Below are 14,931 nucleotides of genomic sequence, written 5' to 3'. Positions count from 1 at the left end.
TCATCCGTTGGACGGATTTATCTCAGGTTTTCATACTTCATATAATTTTATGTGCTATTATCGGAGTCTCCAGAATCATGTATCGTAATAGAATTTAGATTGAACGACAAGTATGTATTAAAATCATTAAAATATTTACCGAGAGGTGAATCTGACTGCTCTCTTTTCTAAAGTACAGCCCTTAATGTATATCACATTAACGTCCTTTAATTACAAGGCAACACATGTATTACATAGTGTAGAAGAAACCGCAGTTTTTACGTGCTCGAGTGCAGCGAACCCTCACTTGCTCGCCAAGTTTTTTAGGCTATGTAAAAACATGAGGATCATTTCGGCGACAACAAATTGGTTTTATTGATCGTGAAATGCCGTCCCGTAAAAAAAATAGATCACTCAAATTGGGCGTTAAGGCGATAATAATCGATCAAAACGTTGCTTGCCGACCGCTGAAATAATATTACCGTGTATTATGACATGTGATTGATGGTGTTTGAAAGGATAATATTTGTAGAGGATTACGTGACGCTTGTGAAGGCTCCGTGACAGGTAACTAATAGTTCAGAACCAACTGTACCTACTGTAAGATACCTAGAGATATGAGATAGCTTTACTTTAAGATAGCTAAAGGTAAAGCGTATATCTGTTGTTATTCAAAATCAATAGTCATAACCGAAAGGTATGCCCCGCCCGCTGGGCTATTGTCGTTCCCACTCCTAACACAATATTTTCCAATTTATTGGAAGGGAACGAGGAAATCCGTCATATTTATAAAATATATAAAAAACAAAAAGCCATCTCCTTATAGGAAGTCGGTTAAAAAAATATACCTAAATACCATTTAATCATGATAAATATACCCTTTCCCCAACCAAGCGAAACGCTTGTCTATGAGTGTGTAGGTAAATAGTTTATGATTTAAGTCGGCTCTTGATCCTAAAGCTTTTGAGACATATGAAGTTATTGAATAGAAGTATTATTTTGTTGAAGGATTCACGATGAATAATTGTTTTTGATGATTGTTAAAAGTCCAAGTGACAATGTTACTCAGTAAAATTACTTGAAACTATTCAAATACTGTGCTCTAATGCAAATAATGTGGCCTCAATAGCTTCACGATTAAGTAGCCGGACTCACTACCGAAAGGTCATAGATTCGATTCCTGTCCGCTGGACTATTGTAGTACACAATCCTAACATACTCCTTCCTTTTATTTAGAGGTCGAAATAGAAACTAGTAACGGACATAAGTTAGTGATATCTATCATCTCCAAAGAGTAAATAAATCCTTTTTCTATTCTTCTAGTAAGTCCAAACAATGTGTTTAAAACATGTATCACACATTTACCTACACAATTGATGAATTTCTTAAATGTTAAAGATACTTGGATGCCATTAGATCACCTTCCAGTTTCATCTATTATAAATAAAAGAAAGTGGTGGTAGAGTCTCTACAAGTAGTCAAATTTGACGTCTCAAAAGTGCTTGTAAACTAAGCCTACTGAGAAAGAATACAATAAGGAACTTAAGCTAACTTATCCTAATAACTATACAAATCATGCCCACGTGGAATGGTGGCAAGAATACTGGCTGCATTTCCGCGCTGGACAGCCAGGCTGATCCTTTGCGCAAAAAATGAGCCAGCCCTTCTGTCACCAATCGAGGCAACAAGCCGCGGTGAAATAGTACGGAAATATTTTTTGGCACTGCGACTCCATGGCCCAAGGGTCTCCACGGCAAGCCTACTTGAAATAAATGAATTTTTATATAGATTGTTTATTTTGGAATACATATTGAAAAAGATTATAGCAAGTAAATACAAAAAAAAAATACAGTTAGCTAGAACAAGTATTTGTAACATGTTTGTCCAAGTAATATAATGCCATTAACGTCGCCACTTCTATAATCTAAATGTTCCAAGTTAATCTCATAACTTGTCTACAATACTTGGCTGTATGTAGACAGCTGTGTCTCGGACTAGCGGCCTCTCAATCAGCGCGCGTGCCCGGTTATTACGAACATATCTTTGAATCGAATTTCACGATCTAACCAGCAAGAGAAATCGATAATTGTTGCGAGATGTATAGTATTCATTCATTGGCAGTAGTTATCATTCATGGAAATTTTCATGGATATATTTTCTACGAGTATCTAGAATTGGGTAATTTAATAAGTATATTACATACTTTATAGTTTATAAAATTACCTAATTCAATTATATAAGTTAGAGAATAGATTGATTGAACATATGTTGACTAATCAGATTTCTATTTAATAAGTAGCGACACATAAGTTATTTTTAATTTTAATCTTCGTCTGACTGTTTAATGTTAATCCGAAACTGCAAAATTTGTTAGCTACTGTGAGATTCTTTATTGTCACATTATAAAGATATTTTTAATCAATTGAATTTTGATTTTTTTTGTTGTTTTTAAGTTAAAGTGAAAAATTCTTTATCAATTTGAACTTCAACCTGAAAAACCAATCGCTCTAGCTTTATTTTCTTTTTTACGGCCTTAACTCATATTTGGACAAATACCATCTATATATTTTGCGAATAGACTGCTCTTTCTAGCAGTCTTCATTTAGGGTGGTCCCCGTTAAGAAATTTGAAGTCCCCTTTGCAAGGTATTAAAAACGAATTCTATTCAAGTTATCTTACATCTATCCCTGACAGAAGACTGACGGGAGTGACCCTGATACTTTAATCAGAAGTATCATAATGAAATTTCATCGGATAAAATAATTAATACGATCAACGTCTGTTTGAAGAACGTAATTATTCTTCTATTGTTGGACTGAGTGTGTGTATAAAACATACGTTGTTCTTATACACACACTAACATAACACTATAACACTATACGAGGTAAACAAAAAATAAATTAGTTTTACCAGAACAAAAAAATGTGATGGACTAATTATATGTTTTAAAAACTAATTTCTTTACTTTTTTGTATATACGTATACTTATACTAGTAAATTAACCCGTCTGTGTTTATTTAAAGCTAGCAGGTCAGACAGGTTTAACTTTAGGTTTATAGTTCAAATGTACCTACCTGCCTATTGGAGGAGCATATTTGTGGGGACGTAAAGTTTCGGGGTTATCTATCTACACTAATATTATAAAGACCTACCTAGGGTGTTGACAAGCCGGGGCCGAACACCAGGCGGGAGTTGACAATTTAATAATTAAAATACGATTATTTATTTCAAGTTTTGAAAACTCAATTTAGAACTCTACTACGTTCGTCATTATGTACAATGATTATTATTTATTTTGTGAAGATAAAAGCCTTCAGGCATGTTTGCCACTAAGAATCTCTGTAAATAATAATCTCTGTAAACTGTAATTTTTTGTTTTGTTGTAGATATTTGTTTCACAAACACATTGTGTAAAGTGATGCATTTGTCAGGTCCAACCTGCGATAATATACGAGCGAGTATATCTGTGCAGTTTAAAATAGGGTAATGTCCTTTTAGAGGCAGTAAAAAGTTGGTTCCACGAAAGCCGATTAAAAAACGCAATGGCACCAAAATCGGTATAAGAAATAATTTCAAAGATCGACCGTAAATGATCGCCACCGTACGACTAAAATGGAAATAAATCAATTTGTCTCGAGTGCAATGATTCTCACAAAAGCTTCAGCTATTCCTAAAAAGTTCTCTCGTCACAGATATACAGGTATTAGATACTCGTAAAAAAAAATTAAACCCCAACTATTTGGCATTTTATTCAATTTCAGCTATAGATACATAATATACAGGGTGCTCGGGAGTATTTCCCATAACTCTAGGGTTATATTCTTTAAAGAAAATTATTTAAAAAAGTTTAAGGAACATGTTTTCTAAAATTAATATTTTCGCAGTAAAAATATTTCTTTTGTAAATACATACATTTATTTCAATTATATTTAAATAATATAATCCTACAGCTAGTTTATTAAATTTACGTCAACATTCGGAGTCATAGATCCGCTTTCGCTTTTTGTAAATAGATCTTGTATTGTATTGTATTGTATTGTCCCATAAATCGCATCCCTAAATTACGGCCTAGCCAAACTTATTCATTGTTAAATATCATGAAGTAGCTTACTAGTGAAGTGCCAGTTGCAATATCTCGTCGATATTGACAGTCCTACCACTACGATTACGTATTTTAAAATGCAAGGATACATAAATTGTGTATTACATGGATAGTCAGAATTATTTGAATTTTCTATGAAAACATATAAGGTTTTTTTTTATAAAAAACATAGTTATTCAGTTCGGCTAGATAAATGAACTTGTCAACACCTAGAGGCTATGGGAAATAATCCGGAACACTCTGTATACTTTTTTTTTGTTTTTTTACGTTTTTTTAATGTTAGACCTCTCAAAATTATTGATAGTTTGGAACTTACCAGTCACTCAAAATCAAAATCAAAATCAAAAATCATTTATTTCAAGTAGGCTCAGTTTACAAGCACTTTTGACACGTCAGTTGACTATTTGTAAAGATTCTACCACCGGTTCGGAAGGCAGGTTCTGCTGAAAAGATACCGGCAAGAAACTCAACAGTTGCTCTTTTGAAAAAGTCATACAGTATTATAATTTACAATTGATAACAATTACTGTTTACATTTCTTATAGTTTTACTTCCTGTGTGAAGGTGGAAGCTGATCCAACGGGCTCCAAGCATCTTTATTTACTCGTATATATTATGTATACTGCGTGCTCCCTGTGTAGAGGTGTAACCACCAACTTCCCAGCTCCGCACTGCGAAATTTCTTGGAAAAGCTCAACTTCATAGAATGACGCAGAACTTGAGAACCTCATGTTGAGAAGTCATAACCACTCGAGCAACAAATCAGTTAACCAATTATATGTTTTGATTATTATTTTTACTTGTTTCAGGACTTTGAGACATGCGTGCTGAGTGGAGACCGCGAGTGCCGCTACCTGGAGGGCGAGACTCACGAGGGAATTGGTGATCATCGCAGACAAACACTCTTCTTCTGTGGCCACGACCCACAGTGCACGTGAGGACTCCTTTTTATGTTTTATCTTTCTTGCCATTTTATAGACAACGTGACCATAACAGTATTTGCTCATTAGTATGAACAAATCCATGGTTTGGCTTTCTTAAAATAAGGAATCGTTATCATCAATCGACGACTCGCTTCACTTATGGCTGATTAAGCCCTGTCCACTTGAATCGCGTACTATTATGTCGTCTAATAATAAATTTCCTATTTGACGTCCGGGCGCTCTCTTGCCCAATGGTTTTCCTTCTAAGATTAAGCTTGGAAACGAAAACTGCGTGGTTTTTCTGGAGATGTCGGAAATACAATTCAATGAAAGGATGTCAAAGCGTCGGAAGCGCATTTATTAGCTAGAACGTTTACAGTACGAACATTTGTAGCATAGTTGATAAATCTATAAAATTCTTAAAACAGGTTTACTGAAAGGAGATTGGCGAAAGTGGGAGTCACACTCTGAAATGTCGTACACTCACCCTTGTATTAATTAAAACTATTATTTTTATGATGCTTTAAAAATCAAAAGAAAAAAAAAGTGTATTTTATTAACAAAATAAACTACTTATTGCCTACGACTGAAACGCCTTGTAGTATTTATGAAGCAATCACGCAGTTGTATGTCAGTGGTGGTGTTTTTCACATTTATGTATAGATAGGGTACCTACTAATTTTTAGGTATAACTTATTTCTCCCTGCTTTTCGAGACTGCTTACTATTTGCTTTTCTCTTAGTTAAATAATGATAAACAACTATTAATAAGTTTCTATTATGTACGCTTCTTCGATCTGCTAGTCCCAAAATACATGCAATCTTGCCATTCTCCTTTAAGTAAAACATTAAAGCAAAGGGTGTAAATCCAATGGCAACTTAGATTACTCTCAGTCCAAACCAGTTTCTCCAAGTCAAGACAAACGTTATTACTAATAAAAGCCAACTTTATAGTCCAATAACATGTATGTATTTTAGAATTTAAACTATCGTGAGTGTTATTCATATTAATTGATTATGAAACACGGCTAAAACTCATGTAATATTAGGTCGGAGTATGCCCGACTAGTTTCGGACCCATACGGGGCCCTTAGTCATGAGCTGGTTTTTGCATCGCGGCACGATCCAAACACTCAAAAATGTATGTAATTTTTTCCAGGCCTTTCAACAGTCTGGAGGCACTCCAGCGTGCCAAGCGTGTTGTGGAACAGCAGTACGCCGTGGTCGGAGTACTCGAGGACATGAACTCCACCCTCCTGGCGTTCGAGCGATACATACCCCGGTTCTTCCAAGGATCACTCCGATTATATTGGGGTGAGTACTCGTATTTGGGGTTCGACTATATTCATAACTAGCACCTGCAACTTCGTCCACAAGAAATTCAGTTCTTCACAAATCTCACAGGAACCATGGATCTTTCCGGGATAAAAAGTAGCATTTATGTTGCTACAATAACCATCTCTACCTACATTAAAAAAAATAATAATTTAATTATTATTTTTTTGCACAGAGTAACCAAAGTGAGTCTTTACAAGTAACGTGTGAAGCCGGTGCTACCCATAAAAAAACAAACGTCACGCGTCTCCTTGCCAAAAGCATAAACGAATTTTTTTCATAATTTGTATTTATAAAATTTAAAACTAACAACAACTACGTAAATTAATATAATAATTAATAATTACACCAATAAAAAATAGTCCAACTTATTTCAATAGTTTTCATTTTTCTTGAATAATATTGAAAATTGCGACGACGCTTCGTGTCGTACTGATTCGAGAATGTATTCGTTTTTGAATTTCGTATTTGTGACGGGTACGACACCGTCGTGTTCCGTGCGCTCCATCTGCCTATTATTGATTAATCTGTGTTTTTTTGACATTTAAACTCTAGTACGCCAAGTGAAACTTGACAGCACAACAGCTATTGTTAAGCAAATTGATACTTACTTGTCGGACATGTATTAAGCTTAATTTATTGACAAGTTGGTAAGACAGGCAATTATACTTTTACTAAAAATCCCAACCTTGTAACAACTGTTAAACATATTGTTAATTGAGCGAAATAATTGAACTTCGACTGAGCCTTATATATTTCAAATAGCAAACTTACACGACAGAAAGTTGCAACATATATAACACAGCGAGTTTGTCTTTAGTATAGAAGTAGGAAGCCGTGATAACCCAGTGGATATGACCTCTGCCTCCGATTCCGAAGGGTGTGTTCGAATCCGGTCCAGGGCATGCACCTCCAACTTTCCAGTTGTGTGCATTTTAAGAAATTAAATATCACGTGTCTCAAACGGTGTAGGAAAACATCGTGAGGAAACCTGCATACCAGAGAATTTTCTCAATTCTCTGTGTCTGTGAAGTCTTCTAACACATTGGGCTAGCGTGGTGGACTATTGGCCTAACCCCTCTCATTCTGAGAGGAGACTCGAGCTCAGCAATGAGTCGAATATGGGTTGATAATGATGATGGTGATAGAAGTAGATTGTTCAATCAAGTTTTTCCAATATCAGTTTGATAAATGAACACTCCAATATTTCTTTTTTCAGAAGAACTCAACACATTCAACCGCATCAATCGCAACGCGTTCAAGCCGCCCGTCTCAGAAGCAGTGAAGCAAATCGTTCGAGCGAACTTCACACGCGAAATAGAATTCTACGAGTTTTGCAAACAACGGTTGTACATGCAGCTGAAAGCTCTCAGAGACACCTCGATTACTTTACCAGCTACAACATCTAACCTACCACACATACAAAATAATTATTATAATTATAATCACGTATAGTAATGTTGTGACTAGATATTAAGAGTAAAATAGATTACTTACCCACCAGAGAAAAAGCAACAAATAACAAATTATATTTGACTAATTTACAAAACTCGCGCGCCACCTTGTTGTAAATGGTTTACTTATTTAGAGACTTTTCCTTAATTGTGGGTATAAAAGCAAAGTTTCATCACAATCGGATGACAATTCATCATTTAGAACGGATTGCTAATATACAACTTTGTAAATATTTTTTAACTTATAGCGACATCTAGCGAGCACTCAAATAATATTTAACCGTTTAAGTGGTGCCATCTTGTGAAGATTGACAAAACTACAAAGCTTTTCAACATAAAAGCTTGTGAACAAAACAGTAGTTTTCGATAAATAGGCATTAATTTTAACATTTTAAACCATGACAACCTGCTTAGTTATATAACTTTGCAGTAGATTATATTATTAAAACACTTATTAGAGAAAAATTAGAAAAAATGTAAATAGGTAGATGACAAATTCTCTAGAAAATTAGATACTTAGACGAATATGAACCAGTTGGTAAATCGATGTATCGTATATACATATCACTGATATTTTTATATATTTCGTTTTATTTAGGTACTTACAAGTATAATATTAATGACTCTATAATATATCTAGCCCCGTCCTCCTGTTCTAAGATGCTTAGGATCTAATGACGAAGATTCTTGTAGGCAATGGATTCTTCTTCTGCATTAAGAGCGACATTACTGTAAAATTGTATAAAAATATTTATAAAAAAGAGAAAATAGCTGACTTTCTTGCTAATCTGATTGACAGACGTTTTCTAAAATGCTTGTAAAAAAAAAGAACATTGCATTCACTTACACTACTTACCTAGTATATATACGTATGATAGGAGCAGCTGACTAAGTTTTAACCTTCTCAAAGTGTGTATATGTATCGTAAGCTCTCGCAAACGTATCAATTTTGAACACCAGAATTATTATTTTTATATCAATATGCTTGCAGAATTATTTAGGTAAGACATTTTCATATTTCTTGAAGCAATTTTGGAATACTTTCACTAATACTTGGATTCTTAGTTGACTGTAGGTGTAGGTATTCAATTTTCATCTAGTTTTCATACCAGATCTTTTGTATGATAATTTCCTTTTTAATTGTAAGTTTATTAGTTAAGTGACAGTCTTTTGTTTTTACTTTCCTACATTTAGTTAATTTATTAACAATATCATCCAATAATTGTGATATGTTTAGTCTTTAAATGATATTGTCAATTGTATTTACATTAAATGTATAAATATCATTCGATGTTTGTTTTTATTTAACTAGTCTGGTATCTGAAAGGTGACATGGATGGCCTGAATCTCATTTATTTACATTTTTTTATATCTATACATTTTAAAGACAGTTACCTCGTTAGTCCGCTGGTTAGCCTTTGTGGTTTTGGATCACAAGATCCTGGGTTTGAGCCCTAGATGGGTTATGATTAAGTTTTATTTCTTCATATTAAATCGGTTATTTTAATATTTTTCTGTCTATCTGCCTAGTCACACTAATATCTGGATCTACCTACTGAACGGATTTTCATGAGGTTTTCACATTTTGAAGCATTTGTGCGTGTTGTGATTCTTTTTAGGATGCAAGGAAAAAATATACTAAGAATATACTAATATTAGTATATTCTTATAATATAGATATAATAGAGGTATATATAAAGGTCATATATAAGTCAAACGCCAAGAATATAATATTATGCACATTAATTTATTCGTAGGTTCATTGCTAAAACAGGTGTCAAAAAGTAACAATAATATAAAATCCGTTTCCGCATTATTTTCATTATAGTAATAATTAATATGGCCACATTAAAAGATTTCAGGTACATACAAAATAAAAACCATCGTAATAAATATTTCTGATTTCTTATAAGTAATAATAATAATTTAATTCCGTAATTTCTATTAGTCTTTGTTTAAAATAGAATATCAAAAGCCGAAACAACGTGTATCATAAATTCTATTGTAGGAAGTATTTTAACAGCTTGTCATGAAATTGTAAATATAAAAATAGAAAATATTGTATCAAGTTCGTAACATATTATAGAACAGTACATATTTCCCACTTTACTATATAATTATGTTGGTTATAATGATTAAACTTGACATCTACTTTAACAATTCGTAAAACTTCATAAAAACCTAACAAAGACTAATTCTGTCATATTACATATTTTAATTATTTATGATATATTTCATTATCTAATTTCGTAGTTATGTGAATAAAATCTTTTCTAACTAGGTGATTGTTCGACATGAATGTTGTACAACACGACACAGTTTCATAAAAAAATTGTATTAAAATATTAATATCATTCAGAATTTATCTCTCAATATATTTACAAAGGAACAAGAGGACTAGCTCACGCGCCTCGCATCTCCTCAACCATCTCTTATTGCTTCTTTATTGTCCGCAAGGACCTGCACTATAAATTAACAATAGTACAAAATTCGACAAACATAAAAAGTCGTTACGGCAAATGGCACTCTAAACGAGTAGAATCACTCGTTATATATTTATTCTACGATTACTCTATTTGTATATCACAAAATGTTTTACAATTCAAGCCTCAATGATTTAGGACTCCACGTTCACTCGCGAACGGACTCATCGCAGCTGCAGATGAATCAGGCACAGGAATGTGACCATCTACGGACCCCGCTAGCCGACACAGCCGAGGTGAGACCTCCGGACTTTTCATTTGTGATCGCCAGTCACCTTCAGGCAACATTTAATCATCTCCTACCACGCACACAATGCTGTCTCAGTAGAATGACGGATGCCAGTCCACGGTAGGATGCAGGGCGGCGGGAGAAGTCGGAGAAGCCACGGCGCCGAGTGCTAAGCAATCGAAACAGTAGTTAGCTCCGTTATTATTGTCCCAGAATTGCTGCCCTTTGCATTGGAATCTCACCGCAATTTCCATCCTCTGACCCGACGAAATACACGGTGCGTATAAAACGAATTGAAAACGGTCTGAATATCCGTCGCACGATCCTTGTACGTACGTCGCCTGCAAGTCCGTGTACGTCCTCCAGCGATTCATCGTGTAACGTATGTGTACTGTCTTGTGAAAGTCTAAATTTCGCACTCGAACTGAGCCACATATGGTGACATGAACACCGTCACAGACCCGCGAACTTTCTAAGCATACGTTTTGTTTTTCAAGCTTTTCCGTAACATCACGTGGGAGTTGGAATAGAGGAACCAGAGTGAGAGCACCGAGACGAGGGGTAGGCCTTGTAGGTGGTGAACATTGTACGTCACAACCGGAGAGATCATCGTAAGCAGATTTTGGAATTACTGGTATTTCATCCATAAAAGTTTTCACATCAGCCAAATCGAGTCCTAGCACATCAGCAAAGCGAACAATTTTCTTTCTACCTGGTGTTCCAGGTGGAGTTTTTCCAGTTTTCAACGACGAACATCTGCGAACTCGCTGTGGTCGGTCATCTTCTCCCTCGTCCTCGACTTTTGTTTCAGTACTGAGCAATTTTGGATCGATTTCAGGCACGGGTGACTGTTCTTTTTCGACAAGAACTTCACTGGTAACTATTTCTGTTATGCCATTGCTTAAACCATTACACAAAACAACTTTTTCACTACATTCATCGTTCTGTTTTTCCACACTATTTGATGTAATTTCTTCGTCATTTATAATCTCACTATCGGTAATTGACAAAATTTCTACAACCTCTGTCAGATCATTTTCCAAAGTATTTTCACTCTGTGAGACATCATCAACAACATCGGAGGGATCACTTTTTGCTGATTCGAATTCCGAGTCGCTATCCAATGTCGAATTTATTTGTGAAATAACACTTAACCGATCCGAAGCTGCAATGGGCTGTACTAAACAATCGAGTTCATCGTAGCTATTTTGTCGAGCGCAGCCTTCAAATGTAATTGGAGAGTATAGTGGTTTATCTACATGGCCATTTTCTTTTGCTGTCGGTTGGATTTTAACTGGCGACTCTGTGTAAAATGCTGTGGAAAACTTGAACCCATTTTTTCCTTTATCTGGTTGCTTTAATGTTATTTTACACTGCTCTTTGTTATCAACGTCTGAATTGACATCGTAGAAAGGCGGATCTGTATCTTCGGTCGGTCTCTCTGGGAACGGTGCGTCGTATTCATTGACGGGACTGGACGGACTTCCGCATTCGAGTTCAAAGTCATAGAACGTATCGAGTTCTCGTTGTGTGTGTGTGGAGTTATTCGGACGGTGCGTGGGATTTTCACGCGTGAGCCAGCTGTTCTCGCATTCGCCCTCTTGTGTCGCTCCGAGGTTCCGTAGGCGCGAGTGTAGGTCCCGGGCGAACGCTGCAGCCCGGCCGCGGCAAGACATCGGCAGGAGCGACGTCAAACCGCACTGGGGCCCGGTGCGGTCACCGCTCATCTGCGTCTGAAAGGAGGAAATATAACTCGTTAGATTGTTTCTTTGAATTTCGTAGAAGTCTTTGATTTTGTGGTTATCCTAGGTGGCTTTGTATCATGGACTTAGCCTGCAAATTGTCGTGTTTTTCTTTACTCTGAAAAATATTCAGTTACAGTCCAACGCTGGTGGTGCATCGGAGAGCACGGCAATATCATTGACATCTTATAGTGAGCGGTACGAGGCAAAACTATCACCCTAAGCCACAACTTATAGAAGCATTGTAGACGCCTGCTGGGTCCAAATACCTTCCTATAAAGAAAAAGTATTCGGGACTGATATATGTAAGTAACATACGATATTAATTAAACATGATACTATTATCTTTTCAGAAACCGTAATACAAGCAAACGAAGCCGCGGGCATCAGCTGATAACCTAATTAAAAATAATTATATTATTCTTTCTCTAAATACATCAAATAAAATATCGCCTTCGACTTCGTGAACTTCGCGAACCGGTTTGAAAGTGTTTTTTATTAAAAGTTTATTTTACAGAAATAGTTCTTTAATCTGTTTCATCAAAATTGGATACAAGATATGGGAAAAAAACACTATGTACATTATTTTAATGATTGTGTTAAGTAACAAGAAAACCGATCAAATTTTCAAAAAATAACAGCAATTTACAGTAGTACAATTATTGCTAGCTATTTATCTATTCTACTAGCTCTTTATGACTGTCATTTTTCAAAATTTTAAGTTTCTACTTGTATAGGTATAAATAAACTTTTAAGTATACAATTATGTTATTGAATTGACTCATATGAATTTCAGATACGATACACGCACCTTTTAGCATATACACTGTATACACAGTCGTGACAATCATGCCATGTCAAAACGAATGTCAAATGTCAATGACCTCGGTAAGATAACACAGCTTCACCGAGATCAGCACGCGTCGCTCACTGATAACAGATGGAATGCATAAAAAATTCAGATAATAGGTGTAAAGTGTAATCAACCGTCACGGTGTTTTGTAATTTAATGATTGCTGTGTAAATAAACTACAGTATATCATAAATTGATTTTTGATAATGTTTATTTTTCTTTATTACAAAGTACTAATGAGGTATATGATTATAATCTAGTCTGTTTATTTTGGTAATGAACAATTTAATTTTGACCTACACTTTTAATATATTATCTATATTAACTAGCGGACCCGCTCAAGCTGTGCTTTGACTTATGATGCACTTCTTCCCTACCCCTACCCTACTCTGCTTCTACCCTACTCCTTCCCTACCCCTACATTACCTCTACCGTGCCTCAACCCTACCCCTACCCTAGTCATACCCTACTTTTACCCTACCCCTAGGATTTAGGGGTTTGAAAAATAGATGTTGGCCTATTCTCATAGAACCCGGATAAGCACAAAAAATTTCATCAAAATCGGTCAAGCCGTTTCGGAGGAGTACGGCAATGAAAACTGTGACACGAGAATTTTATATATATTAGATTTTATAAAGCTGAAGAGTTTGTTTGTTTGCTTGATCGCACTCTCTCTCGAATCTCAGGAACTACTGGTCGGATTGGAAAAATTCTTTGAGTGTTAGATAGCCCATTTATCGAGGAAAACTATAAGCTATATATTATCCTCGTATTCTTACGGGAACGGAAAACACGCGGGTGAAATCGCGCGGCGTCAGAAAGTTATATATAACTTAATAGTAGGCACAAAATAATGATATAAACAATAAATGATAACCCACGTCACTTATCTGGAATAGGTCTGACCATTTCTCGAATTTACTCGATTTTATTGATCATGAGCAAACTGTTTTATTTTCGATCGCAAATGAACTTATGGAGTACAGAGTGAAATTTTGATACGAGTTAATGCGTTTTAATGATTATTAATTATTCAGCCTGCAGGATAATGCTATTATTAAACTTTGACATATGTTAGTTAACATTACGAAATTGAGATTCTATGAAGCAATATGGGTTGATGACGACGAATGATGATAATTATTATTTTATTAGCGGGATTTATCAATTTAGTAGTTTGGTCTGTGGACATGTGGCACGTCGATTCTCTTTCTACAAAAAACTTTCGAAAACTAATAAAATGTATGGGAATGACATATCCGATCGATAACTTCACGTAACCTGCCGATAACGAATGTTATTCCTATACATTTTTCAATTTTCGAAGCGTTAGCGTTTGTAGAAAGGGAATCGACATGCCACATGGCTACAGACCCAGGATTTAAAAGTACAATACGATAAATGTTATGCAATGTTGACAAAACATGGTATCATTGTGACAAACGTTTTATTGCAGCAACGAAATTGGTCCTAATTGGTCAGAATACGCATTGTTTCATGACAAGACACTCTGGATTGTTGAGGATTTTTTAATAACAATAGTAAACTTATACAAAGAACACTAGAGCAATAATTCAGCTGATTATCTATAAGAGAATTAGAAATATTCTCAGGTTTGTAGGTTTCCTCACGATGTTTTTCCTTCACTGTTTGAAACACGTGATATTTTATTTCTTAAAATCCATATAACTGAATTTTTACATGACGCACCAAAAAAACAACCAAGTATTCCATTTCAGACATCCGAAAATAACATTGAATTCTTTAACACTCGTGCAATGTGCAGAATCCCAATCCTATCTCAACGCAGATTGGCAAACTTCACGAGTTTC

The 14,931-nt window shown here is 35.3% G+C and overlaps 2 protein-coding genes across 5 annotated transcripts in view; one reads left to right on the top strand and one right to left on the bottom strand.

Moving 5' to 3' along the window:
* The window catches only part of LOC112052286 (heparan sulfate 2-O-sulfotransferase pipe), a 64,702-nt gene extending 55,624 nt beyond the window's left edge, over nt 1–9,078 (top strand). The window contains exons 6-8 of one of the 2 annotated variants that reach the window (XM_052885762.1): nt 4,891–5,015; nt 6,163–6,317; nt 7,561–9,078. In XM_052885762.1, coding sequence (XP_052741722.1) covers nt 4,891–5,015; nt 6,163–6,317; nt 7,561–7,793 — 513 coding nt within the window. In that variant the 3' untranslated portion in view covers nt 7,794–9,078. Of the gene's footprint in view, nt 1–4,890; nt 5,016–6,162; nt 6,318–7,557 lie in introns of both variants that reach the window. The other variant, XM_024091308.2, reaches the window with a different exon arrangement.
* Nucleotides 9,079–9,518: 440 nt separating this feature from the next.
* LOC112052138 (glycogen-binding subunit 76A) overlaps nt 9,519–14,931 on the bottom strand; it is a 70,764-nt gene continuing 65,351 nt past the window's right edge. For all 3 annotated transcript variants that reach the window (XM_024091111.2, XM_024091103.2, XM_024091093.2), the window contains exon 2: nt 9,519–12,237. In XM_024091111.2, the coding sequence (XP_023946879.2) occupies nt 10,597–12,231 (1,635 nt within the window). In that variant the 5' untranslated portion in view covers nt 12,232–12,237 and the 3' untranslated portion in view covers nt 9,519–10,596. The remainder of the gene's footprint in view (nt 12,238–14,931) is intronic.

The sequence above is a fragment of the Bicyclus anynana genome, chromosome 15 (genome assembly GCF_947172395.1).
Source record: "Bicyclus anynana chromosome 15, ilBicAnyn1.1, whole genome shotgun sequence".
NCBI lineage: Eukaryota > Metazoa > Arthropoda > Insecta > Lepidoptera > Nymphalidae > Bicyclus > Bicyclus anynana.
This window is presented reverse-complemented; position numbering and strand designations above follow the sequence as displayed.